General features: G+C 34.5%; 1 protein-coding gene, 1 long non-coding RNA gene and 1 other non-coding gene across 3 annotated transcripts; 2 read left to right on the top strand and 1 right to left on the bottom strand.

Moving 5' to 3' along the window:
- Positions 1–835: 835 nt before the first annotated feature.
- Positions 836–1,444, bottom strand: LOC11442056 (uncharacterized). The gene is made up of 3 exons (XR_003009209.2): positions 1,380–1,444; positions 1,140–1,280; positions 836–1,031 (listed from the first exon to the last, which is right to left on the bottom strand). It is a non-coding gene; the product is annotated as an uncharacterized lncRNA (long non-coding RNA).
- Positions 1,445–7,301: 5,857 nt separating this feature from the next.
- Positions 7,302–7,375, top strand: TRNAR-UCG (transfer RNA arginine (anticodon UCG)). The gene has a single exon. It is a non-coding gene; the product is annotated as a tRNA-Arg (tRNA).
- Positions 7,376–7,462: 87 nt separating this feature from the next.
- LOC11424192 (cleavage and polyadenylation specificity factor subunit 3-I) lies at positions 7,463–11,459 on the top strand. The gene is made up of 2 exons (XM_003592917.4): positions 7,463–7,946; positions 9,548–11,459. The coding sequence occupies exons 1-2, from the start codon at positions 7,509–7,511 to the stop codon at positions 11,180–11,182; spliced, it is 2,073 nt and encodes a 690-aa protein (XP_003592965.1). The 5' UTR covers positions 7,463–7,508; the 3' UTR covers positions 11,183–11,459.
- Positions 11,460–12,518: the final 1,059 nt, after the last annotated feature.

Below are 12,518 nucleotides of genomic sequence, written 5' to 3'. Positions count from 1 at the left end.
ATGTTATAAATTTGCTTGTTCAAGTGATTGAGTTACGGAGTCTGAAATTCTTTATGTACTGTAGTAGTTGCTGCTAGTCTATTGACATGAGTTCTATTCCAGGTTTTGAATGTAATTATGAGAGTAGGTATTTCTTCATAATGAAGTTATTACATATGATGTTTTTTTGTTGCAGAGGCAAACGCAACACTATCTGCAATGTAACTCGATTTCATGTGGTTACTGTTAAATACTTCCATATGTATTGACACCATTCCTTTAAATAGTAATTCCAAAGAATACTTCATTTTTGTCCTGTCAACTTAACGATCGAAGATGGTATTTGACAATAGTGTTTAGTGCCTGTTACTACGTTCATTTCCTTTTGTTTATTCTTGTTAAATAATGTGTTGATAATGCTAGTCTTATTAAGGTCACTTTAGTGATTTCTATTCTATAAGAAACGCAATGCCATAAAATAAATTCAAATAAACATTTTCAAACGTCTCCTCAATGGGGGAACTCGAAAATTGTGAAATTCTCTAAATTCAATCAATGTTAATATAATTAAAATATTATTAATTATATTCTTTGCATAAACAGTCAAAAAAATTTAAACAGATTTCTCTGTTTTTCTCTCTCCCATTCCCCCAAAGTCTCCCTCTCCCTTTTCGTACAAACTCTCAAATAAAGTCTAAATGAAATAACATACGAATTCTCAATGCCTAAATGAAATGAAATATTCTATTTGAAGAGAGAAATGCATAAAAGTAGATAATATCTTCTTTTTTTTGACATTTTTCTTTTCAATTTGAGAAGTTACATAACCCTTTGAAGTTGAAATTTTCTAGTTACATATGAACCCTTTTGATGCCCTGAATACAAAGAGTTTCAAAACTGATGAAGCCAAATCCTTTGTTCCCCCAGCTACTTCCGTACGAGGTTTGAATTTCTAAATATTGTTCTCCTTGTTCATTCTTTCCCACACCAACAATTAATACGCAATGTCTACTAATAGTTCCTTTCGTTTTTGTAAGAGAATATACCTTAGGCTAAGAAAGAAAACAATAAAGTTAGTGTAAAAAATAAAAAACAATAAAGTTAGTGTAAAAAATAAAAAGGAACTAATAAAGGTGTAGAAAATAGTTATGGTTACGCACAAATTTGTAGCTCAAGAGGCCTTCATCGCATCTAAAGGTTCCTAGCAGGCATCCGCGGGACTCCAAAATTTGTCTCAAATAAAGGACAGACCACCTGTTCTTTGAAATGGTGAATATGTCTTCCAGATTCAATTTTGCAGCCTATAAAAATATTCAAAATGATTTTAAAAACAACTTCAAATGTAATCTAGAAAAAACCTATCGATAATAGACAGTAATTTATTAATAATTAGTGCTTACCGAAAGAAACTCAAACTTTCTGTTCTCATCAAAGTATCCCAAGTATGGACAATCAACATCCCAAGCAATGCCTCTTGTTTGGATAAACTTTAGAGCGAAGAAAGTGGACTGAACATAGTGTTGTCTCTTTGGAGTCTCAGGGTTTGATGGATCGGGTTTTGATAGGTCAATTAATGGTTGCCACAAAATATCATCAACATGAAAAGGTAATCCATCAATTAGACATTGAGGTGAAAACATATCTGCTCTCCGATTATTATGAAAGGAAACAATGGCTTAAATTAATTGAGCCGCACTTATGGCCCAACAAAAATCTGGAAAACAATGTGGCAAAAAGAAATTTAGCACGATCGCATATATCAATATCTTGAATTCTGCGCTTTATTCAAATAGATTTGCTCATTGCCAAAGTAAATGACCAAAATGCCCTGCGTAAGTTAACTTACGCTAGTGTAAATCTCTGACTTAACTCACACAGAGATATTTTGTTCGTTTACTTTGGGAATGAGCAAATCCATTTAAGTAAAGAGCAGAATTCTCATATCTTTATAAAAAGGTTTATATCAACATTTGTTTATAAAAAGGTTTGAGTCATATTTTCATGAGTTAAATAAGCAAATAATACCTCTAAATGTATCAACATTTGATATATTGCAAATGGGTCCCATTAAGTTTAAGTTTACATTCTTGTTCAAAAGAAAAGTTTAAGTTTACATTATAGTAAAACGTACACTATACATACAGTGATATACCAAAAGGAGTGCATGCAAAGCTTTTTTTTTTTTTTTTTATTTATTGAAAACGGAAGGAGCATGCAAAGTTTAATTATGGTAAAAATTCAAAATGGGTCCCATTACAGTAAAACATACAATACAGTGATATACCAAAAGTAGCATGCAAAGTTTAAGTTTAAAGACTCACCTGTTTTTCCTTGTTGTCTGACGTCGAGCAACAAGCCTTTAGGACGGTGGGAAAACAAGAACACACTATTTTTTCCTAATCCTTTTATTCTTATAAGCTTATCTTTAAGTTCTCTGAATTTATGACCATAATTTTTTTTGGGTTGAGTGTCCATTGATTGTCGACGGGTTTTATCTTTTCCTTTTGCTTTGCCTTTGCATTTTCCTTCTCCAGAAGCAGCTTCTCCTTCTCCTTTCTGTGTTTTTCCTTTTCCTCTTTCTCGGAGGGAATATGAGTGACCCGTTGTCAGTTTTGTGCTTTCCTTCCCCTCTTCTATTGCTGTGCTTATGCTTTTATTTCCATCTTCCTTGATCGGTTTTGTACTTCTGAGATAACGGTGTGGGGGTTTCAGATGGCGAGTTTTGCGTAAAGGTTTTCCGAAGGTTGAGTAAGGGTTGTGATAATGGACTCCGAGAAACAGGATAATTTTTAGTAGAGTTAATGGTGTTTTACCCCCCTGTAATATAGGTCATTTTTTGTTTTCCCCCTGTAAAATATTTTTTTTGATTTACCCCCTGTAAAAAAAAAAAAAAATTTGGAATACCCCCCTAATAGGTCATAAAAGAACGAAAAAATTCTGCAAAAAAAAAAAAAGTCGTTTTTTTATGACCTATTATGGGGGTATTCAAAAAAAAAAATTACAGGGGGGTAAATCAAAAAAAATATTTTACAGGGGGGAAACAAAAAATGACCTATATTACAGGGGGGTAAAGCACCATTAACCCTTTTTAGTATGGTCATGATGTTTTTCCAGCTGCCCTAGAAATTGGATTCTCAGTTAATAGTTTTGCGATACCGAAAACTAAGGTACTGAGTAAGCAGGGTTTTCCAACTAATTGTGATTTCACGTTGCTATTTAAAAGGATTTGAGTAAGGGCCTTTTGGGGTTTTCCTTATAATGGGCTTTAGTGGAAAGTTCCTCTTACACTTAATGACGATTTTGTTTAATACAAAAGCACTTGGAGCATCGAACTCAGTCCTTGTAGCAAATAATGTTTACGTTGTATTAATTTTTTTTGTTCATGTATTAATTTTTTCTGATAAATGGTGGAAAGTTCCTCTTATACTTAATGATGATTTTCGTTTCTTATTGTCTGATAAATGGTGTGCGACATGGTCGAATTCTATTCAGGTTGCTGATGACAGTCCGTCATATCACATTTTTGGAGTCTTTTTAATTAAGTTTTTAGTATATTTTATTAGTTTAGTATTTCACTTAGATTCATTTTAAATAAATTATAGTTTTATTTATTAATTGAGTCAATTAGTTTATTTTATTATTATTATAGTTAGTAGTCATAGGAGCAAAGAAATAAAACTTAATTGTGCTTCTATAGATTTTATTTATGTGCCACTTGCCTTTATATCATGGGTTGGTGTGAATAAGCAAACAAGGAGGTGCAGCCACAAATAAGGGGCAATGGATTATTATGCGACAATTGGACTTTGGCAAGAAACCATTTAGCTGATCCGTAAATGAAATGAAGAGGATTAAGGAGCCAAGGAAAAAAGGAAGAAGGTGGCGCTACACAGCAGGAAGGGAGGAATACGTTTTGGAACCAAAGAACAGGTAGCACACTTTCATTTTGATGTAGTATTTTTCTATCAATCAAAAGTAAGTATTGTATATCGTCTCCATAGAGACTAAAACTCATGATGTCTCAACAAATCTTGGGTAGAATCTACTCCTAACACCTTGATTTGTGTTTCTCTCTAGAAATGCCATCTTTCTCTAAAACCCAGAAATCTTCAAAAGTGTGCTACCTGTTCTTTGGTTCCAAAACGTATTCCCCCCTTCCTGTTGTGTAGCGCCACCTTCTTCCTTTTTTCCCTGGCTCCTTAATCCTCTCCATTCCATTTACGGGTCAGCTAAATGGTTTCTTGGCCAAAGTCCAATTGTCAGTTGCCTATCAACGGGGCTTATCTGATCATGTTCCTTTGATGTTAATAACTGAAGAAGCTAATTGGGGACCTCGGCCGCTTCGGATGCTTAAATGTTGGTCGAAATTTCTAGGGTATGGTGATTTTGTCCGAGAAAAATGGGGTTCTTTTCAGTGTCAAGGATGGGGCGGCCATGTATTGAAAGAGAAGCTGAAAATGTTGAAATTTAGTCTGAAGGATTGGCACCAGCAACACGTAAAGAATTTGGACAGCAAGATTATGGCAGTCAAAAATCAGATATCCACTTTAGATTCGAAAGCAGAGTTGTCAGCATTACCTGAAGATGAGTTGAAGGAGCTACATGACTTGTTTGTTAATCTACATTCTATGGAAAAGGTTCAAAATATTATTAATTGGCAAAAATCACGGATGAATTGGTTAAAGGAGGGTGATGCTAACTCAAAAAAAATTCATGGAGTTATGTCCGGTAGGAAACGTCATAATACCATTAACATGGTGTTGGTGGACGGTGCAAATGTTGAAGGTGCGAATAATGTTCGGTCATCTATCATTACTCATTTTTTGACTAATTTCAAATTGCTAAGTGCTCGTTGGCCAGGAGTGGGTGGTCTTCAGTTTCGTCAGTTGTCAGGTGCGGAAGCAGGGTCTCTAATAAAATTGTTTTCACCGGTGGAGGTGAAGCAAGCTATTTGGGATTGTGACAGGTTTAAAAGTTTGGGTCCGGATGGCGTCAGTTTTGATTTTATAAAAGAATTTTGGTTTTAAAACTTTTCTGGTTGAGTGTCCATTGATTGTCGACGGGTTTTATCTTTTCCTTTTGCTTTGCCTTTGCATTTTCCTTCTCCAGAAGCAGCTTCTCCTTCTCCTTTATGTGTTTTTCCTTTTCCTCTTCCTCGGAGGGAATACCAGTGACCCGTTGTCGGTTTTGTGCTTATGCTTTTATTTCCATCTTCATTGACTAGTTTTGTACTTTTGAGATAACGGTGTGGGGGTTTCAGACGACGAGTTTTGCGTAAAGGTTTTCCGACGGTTGAGTAAGGGTTGTGATAATGGACTCCGAGAAACAGGATAATTTTTAGTATGGTTCTAATGTTTTTCCGGCTACCCTAAAAATTGGATTCTCAGTTAATAGTTTTGCGATACCGGGCGAAAACTAAGGTACTGAGTAAGAAGGGTTTTCCAACTAATTGTGATTTCACGCTGCTATTTAAAAGGATTTGAGTAAGGGCCTTTTGGGGTTTTCCGTATAATGGGCTTTAGTGGAAAGTTCCTCTTACACTTAATGATGATTTTGTTTAATACAAAAAGCACTTAGAGCATCGAACTCAGTCCTTGTAGCCAATAATATTTACGTTGTATTATATTCTTTTTTTGTTCATGTATTAATTTTGTCTGATAAATGGTGGAAAGTTACTCTTACACTTAATGACGATTTTCGTTTCTTGTTGTCTGATAAATGGTGTGCGACATGGCCGAATTCTATTCAGGTTGCTGATGATAGTCCGCCATATCACATTTTTGGAGTCTTTTTAATTAAGTTTTTAGTATATTTTATTAGTTTAGTATTTCATTTAGAGTCATTTTAAATAAATTATGATTTTATTTATTAATTGAGTCAATTAGTTTATTTTATTATTATTATTATAGTTAGTAGTCATAGGAGCAAAGAAATAAAACTTAATTGTGCTTCTATAAATTTTATTTATGTGCCACTTGCCTTTAAATCATGGGTTGGTGTGAATAAGCAAACAAGGAGGTGCAGTCACAAATAAGGGGCAATGGATTATTATGTGACAATTGGACTTTGGCAAGAAACCATTTAACTGACCTGTAAATGAAATGAAGAGGATTAAGGAGCGAGGGAAAAAAGGAAGAAGGTGGCTACACAACAGGGGGAATACGTTTTGGAACCAATTATGTGATAATTGTGGTTGATTTCTTTATGCTTGGAATTTAAATGTTCAGTGGAGAAGAATAGTATGTGTGTGGATGTATATATAGTCGTACCTCTTTAGACATATGTTTTGGGTGTTTTTAATTTTTGATGACATCTTTTGATTTCTTCGTGTAGAAAAACTTCATAACTACTTGGGAAATTGAATTTCCAAAATAATCTTTTATGAAATGAGGTTTTTTTACACAACCATTTTCATATAAACAATTATTAGATGACCAAATCTGTGATTCAATATTACCAATATATACGTAGTAGCCTCTTAATTTTTCATGAATATTCGTATGCATTTGATACCTTATTAAAAAATAAATACTCCAATAGCTTGTAGTATTCTTTGCAATTGTAGTATTTAACTTTTCTTTTTCGCTATGTGGGGTGTTAAAAAATCAACTGGGAAAAATGCTTATAATCTTGATTTTTCATAAATATTTTTGTAAACACAATTGAGTTGGGGCAAATTCTATGGTACACCCAATAAATTTGGGTGTATCGGTACACCAAGTCGTAAAATTAATAATAAATTAGTTGTTTTTTGAAGAAAAATAATTATTTTCTATCATTGACAACTAAGATAATTAAATTTTATATACCAAAAATTTCGACGAAATAAAATTTAATTTTTAAGAATTTTTATTACAATATTTTTATATATGGTATTTTTAAGGAATATTAAATTCTCATGCCATGGATGGTATACAATATGCTCCGTTTTCTCAAATCACAAAAGTAATAAATAAACCATCAAATTATTCCTAACGTTGTAGAACACTATTTTATAAGTCTTTAACTTAATGAATATTTTAAAATGATCTCCGACTCTATTAAACTCTCAAACCAGTTCATATATTTAACCATTTACTATCAATTTAATCTCTAAGTTTATCCATTTATTATCAATTTAGTTCCTAACATAATCTTTGAAGGACTAATGTGACTAAAATTTAAAAGATTCAAGAACCTTTTGAAATATTCATAAAGTCAAGAACTTAATTGAGAGCAAATTATAAAATTAAGGAAAATAATACAGGTTTTATTCTTATTTCATGTGGCAACATTAGTTCCAAACTTTATATTAATATTCGAAAGAAGTACATAACATCAAGGACCGCATAGCGCAGTGGATTAGCGCGTCTGACTTCGGATCAGAAGGTCGTGGGTTCGACTCCCACTGTGGTCGCTCGCATAATTTAATTCTTTTTCAACTATCTTTATCTTTTTTAATTTTTGTTGCATCAAACGACGTCGTCTACACTCACCTTTCTTACTCCAAATAGGGTTTATCCAAATCCAAATCAGAATCAAAAATCAAAATGAGTTCAGTAAAGAAACGCGAATCAAACGGTGGTACCATTAACAGAGAAACCGAAGATCAATTGATAGTAACACCATTAGGAGCTGGAAACGAAGTAGGTAGATCATGCGTTTACATGACCTACAAAGGAAAAACCGTTTTATTCGATTGCGGTATTCATCCTGGTTACTCCGGCATGGCGGCGCTTCCTTACTTCGATGAAATCGATCCTTCAACTGTCGACGTTCTTCTCATTACTCATTTTCATTTGGATCACGCCGCTTCTCTTCCTTATTTTCTCGAGAAGACTACTTTCAAAGGGAGAGTTTTCATGACTTACGCTACGAAAGCAATTTATAAGCTTCTTTTGTCTGATTATGTTAAAGTCAGTAAGGTTTCTGTTGATGATATGCTTTATGATGAACAAGATATTAATCGCTCCATGGATAAAATTGAGGTTAGGTTCCTTTGTCCGCTCTTTTTATGATTTAATTATGTTTATGAATTTTGGTTTTGATTTTGAATTTATGGAATATAGGGTTTTATTTTGTTATTATGATAATGTCTATGTTTGGTTATGCGGTGTTAAAATTTTATTTTGAGTGAATTGATTCCGGCTAAAGTTGATTTGAAGGTAAAGTGATTTATGTTTTGATATTTGTATCTTAAGGTGAGTTGAGCAATAAATTTGACTGTATGAATTAGAAGCTACAATTTCTAGCCTCAAGTAGAATCAAATTTGGAGCCAAAGACAATTCTACTTTAGAGGAACCAAACATGTCAAAACCAATTATATACCTCTACAATTTCTACAATTCTGCTTTAATTTTAAAATGCATCTTTTCTTTGGTGGTTATTTGAAATAGTTATTCACCGTAATCATGGATAAATTTGTGAAAGTTAAGCATAGTACTTTACTACATTTTAAAAGTTATCAATAACGAGTAATCATGGTTAATGACTTTTAGGGTAGTGCATATGTGAAAGTAGTTATTGTAATCTCTGTTAAAATACACAAGTAAGATTGTGTATGTTTTGTTTTTTAGCTTCTAATTTTGAATATAAGTATGTGTTAACAGTAGTACTAATTGGTGACTGCAAGTTCCTACTACGAATTACATAGCTAACCAGCTCCTACAAATATAATACATTGATCAATAGAAACGTGTAAAATATATGTGCATGAGTTATGAGATTGGTTTTAAAATTATGTTTAGTCCATCTTATATTATGTAATTTTTCATTATTTTTTTGTATATTAAACAAGTACCTAACCAGAGTGAGTTGTGGTGATGATAGAGTTGCATTTCTAGAGACAGAATCTAAGTGCAAACCTTAAAGAAATACAATTAGTACTGATATTGCTGCGGAGATGTAATGTGTTGCATCAGAATTATTATTAAGTATTGTGAAATGTTTATTCCATGGTGTTTTTCCCCCCAATATATGCAAATATGCAGTGAGATATACAATGTTGCTCCTCAAATTACCTGAATAAAGTACATCTACAATCTAGAAAATGATCATTGTAGAAGAGACAATGACACATATACTTGTAGTTTTTTTGGCGCGGAGATAGGCTTGAATGAGCTGGAAAAAGCTTAAATTATCACAACACAAAATTATTTATTACACATGTGACAATAAAGACATAAACTTTTATGGTTCAATATGTCTTCTCCTGTATAAAGTCCTACAACCTGCAAAAATTTATCTTATGTCTCTTTATTACCATTTCCAGAATTGCAACGGATAAATCAAATGTTCTGCAATTTCTTTCTGTTATTGGTATACTTCTACATGTTTCTAATTATCATGTAGCCCCATCAAGCGAGTGCATTTATGTAACTTTTGTTCATTGTCTGAAAAACCACACAACTGCACAATATCAAGTGTTCAACAATCTATTCCCAAACCAATGCATCATACGCAGTTTTCTTCAATTGCCGTTGAATTTAGGGTTTTATTTTAGTTTTTGAACAATAGTTATTGTAATGTCTGTTTTTTGCTCTTAGTTTGAACATACATGTTAACAGTAGTAGTAATTGGTGACTGCAGGTTATTGATTTCCATCAAACGGTTGAAGTGAACGGTATCAGATTCTGGTGTTACACTGCAGGCCATGTCCTTGGTGCTGCTATGTTTATGGTTGACATTGCTGGTGTTCGAGTGCTGTATACAGGAGACTATTCACGCGAGGAAGACAGACATCTTCGAGCTGCAGAGACCCCACAGTTCTCCCCTGATGTCTGCATTATAGAATCCACCTATGGTGTACAACACCATCAGCCTCGCCACACCCGAGAAAAACGCTTTACTGATGTTATTCATTCGACCATATCTCAAGGGGGCCGTGTGTTGATTCCAGCTTATGCCCTCGGTCGTGCGCAAGAGCTACTGTTGATCCTTGATGAGTATTGGGCAAATCATCCGGAGCTCCAGAATATACCCATCTATTATGCTTCTCCTCTTGCAAAAAAATGTTTGACTGTTTACGAGACTTACACCCTTTCAATGAATGACAGGATTCAGAATGCAAAGTCAAATCCATTTGCCTTTAAGCACATATCAGCTTTGAGTAGCATTGATATTTTTAAAGACGTAGGACCATCTGTTGTGATGGCGAGCCCTGGTGGACTTCAGAGTGGGTTGTCGCGACAATTATTTGATATGTGGTGCTCTGACAAGAAAAATTCTTGTGTTATACCTGGATATGTTGTTGAGGGGACACTGGCAAAAACCATCCTCAATGAACCAAAGGAAGTTACTCTGATGAACGGACTCTCTGCACCTCTCCACATGCAGGTGCACTACATTTCCTTTTCTGCTCATGCTGACTCTGCTCAAACAAGTGCATTCTTGGAAGAGCTCAATCCGCCTAACATAATTCTTGTCCACGGGGCAGCTAATGAGATGGGGAGGCTCAAGCAGAAGCTCATGACTCAGTTTGCTGATCGTAACACCAAGATCCTCACTCCAAAAAACTGCCAGTCTGTTGAAATGTATTTTAATTCACAGAAAATGGCAAAAACCATTGGGAAGCTGGCTGAAAAAACACCGGAAGTGGGTGAAACCGTTAGTGGTTTGCTAGTTAAAAAAGGTTTTACATATCAAATAATGGCACCAGATGATCTCCATGTCTTCTCGCAGCTATCAACGGCGAATGTCACTCAGAGAATTACCATCCCTTATTCAGGCGCCTTTTGTGTCATACAGAGTAGACTCAAACAGATATATGAGAGTGTGGAGCCGTCAGTCGATGAAGAATCTGGAGTTCCAATGTTGCTAGTTCATGACCGCGTAACAGTTAAGCATGAGTCTGAGAAGCATGTCTCCTTGCATTGGGCGTCAGACCCCATTAATGACATGGTATCGGATTCAGTTGTTGCTCTAGTTTTAAATATCAACCGTGATCTCCCAAAAATAGTGGCCGAATCAGATGCCACAAAAATTGAGGAAGAGAACGAGAAGAAGACAGAGAAGGTTATGCAGGCCCTCCTCAATTCACTCTTTGGAAATGTGAAGGTTGGAGAAAATGGGAAGCTGATAATTAACATTGATGGCAATGTGGCAGAACTCAACAAAGAAAGTGGCGAAGTTGAGAGTGAAAATGAAGGCCTTAAAGAAAGAGTGAGAACTGCATTCCGGCGTATTCAAAGTTCCGTGAAGCCAATTCCTCTTTCTGCGCCATAGTTCTTTCTTCTCCCTATACTGTCTCGGGAGGTTGAAATGCTAGTGCTTGTGACATTAAAACCGTTGAGGAATACTAGGCCGCATGCTCCACTGACATGTAAGACAGTCGTCATAGCATGTAGTTACTAGCCATTAACATGAACTTTATTTAATTTATTGCCTGTAGCCCCCAGTGTCCTTGGTATTATTACATTTTAGCATTTTTCATTTTCTTGTAATTCTGATATGATTAAATTTTGGCAGATACAGATATTTTGCTATCACATTAGTTTCAGTATACTTTTGGGCGGGTGTTTATCAAACATAACTTTGAATGAACTTTTATAAAACTAATTTAGTTAAAACTGAGTTCGAATCAAAGTGATCTATTATTAAAAGGGTTTTAACTGCAACTTAGTCATGAAATATGTATATCAAAACATAGTCCGAAAACTGTCAATTCATAATTTGCTAAACAGTTAATTGCAAAATAAAATGGAGTTTTCTTACAAATATTAGAGTATATGTATTTGATTCCCAGCAGGGTGCGATGGGAGTGATATTTGGACTATGAGTAAGACTCTTGAGAACTGTACGCTTTGAATAGAATGTTGTAGACTGAAATTACGAAAGGTCTGTTTTGGAATAGAACGATTCTGTAATGACTCGTTCCACTTTAGCTAATTTTAACCTTCATATACTGACCCCTCCAAATCCACCTTATCTAACTATAATTATTTCAGCATTACAAAGTGTTTGAATTTCTATCTGTACTCTCCACATAAGACAATGATGCACATTGCTGTGTAATAATAAAAATAGCAGCCGTTAGTTGATAGCTGCATAGATAAAGTAATAAATTATATATATTAATGATAAAGTAATAAATTATCCATCACTAAACAAGGTGATCCACAACAACGTTCTTTCAATATGTTTGCAAATACTGCAAAGGATTGTGGTTACCATGTAAAATATCAGATTATATATTTTTTTCCCACATGAATGTCCACCTCATCATAATGGGTATTGGTAGTCAATCAAAACACTTAACACAATTTGCCTCATTCTAGCATAAAGTTTTAAGAAGCGTCAAAGGAAAAAACTTGAGCAGATTGCACAGACCTCCCCTGTGAATGAAGACAATGATCGTTAGTTACGGTGCATGGGATGACGAAGGATATGAATTTAGTGGAGGAGACTCCGAATAAGACTATAAGATGTTTTCTTTTCATGTTAATTAAATTGCTATGTTTTTTCTTTTCATGCTAACTAAATTGCTGCTATTGAATTGGGATACGATTGTCTCCATAAGTATTGAGGGTTTGATGGTGGACGAAATTTGAAGGGTAAGAAG

This window comes from Medicago truncatula, chromosome 2 (genome assembly GCF_003473485.1).
Source record: "Medicago truncatula cultivar Jemalong A17 chromosome 2, MtrunA17r5.0-ANR, whole genome shotgun sequence".
NCBI lineage: Eukaryota > Viridiplantae > Streptophyta > Magnoliopsida > Fabales > Fabaceae > Medicago > Medicago truncatula.
The sequence above is the reverse complement of the archived record's forward strand: the minus strand, read 5'-3'. Positions and strand labels throughout refer to the sequence as shown.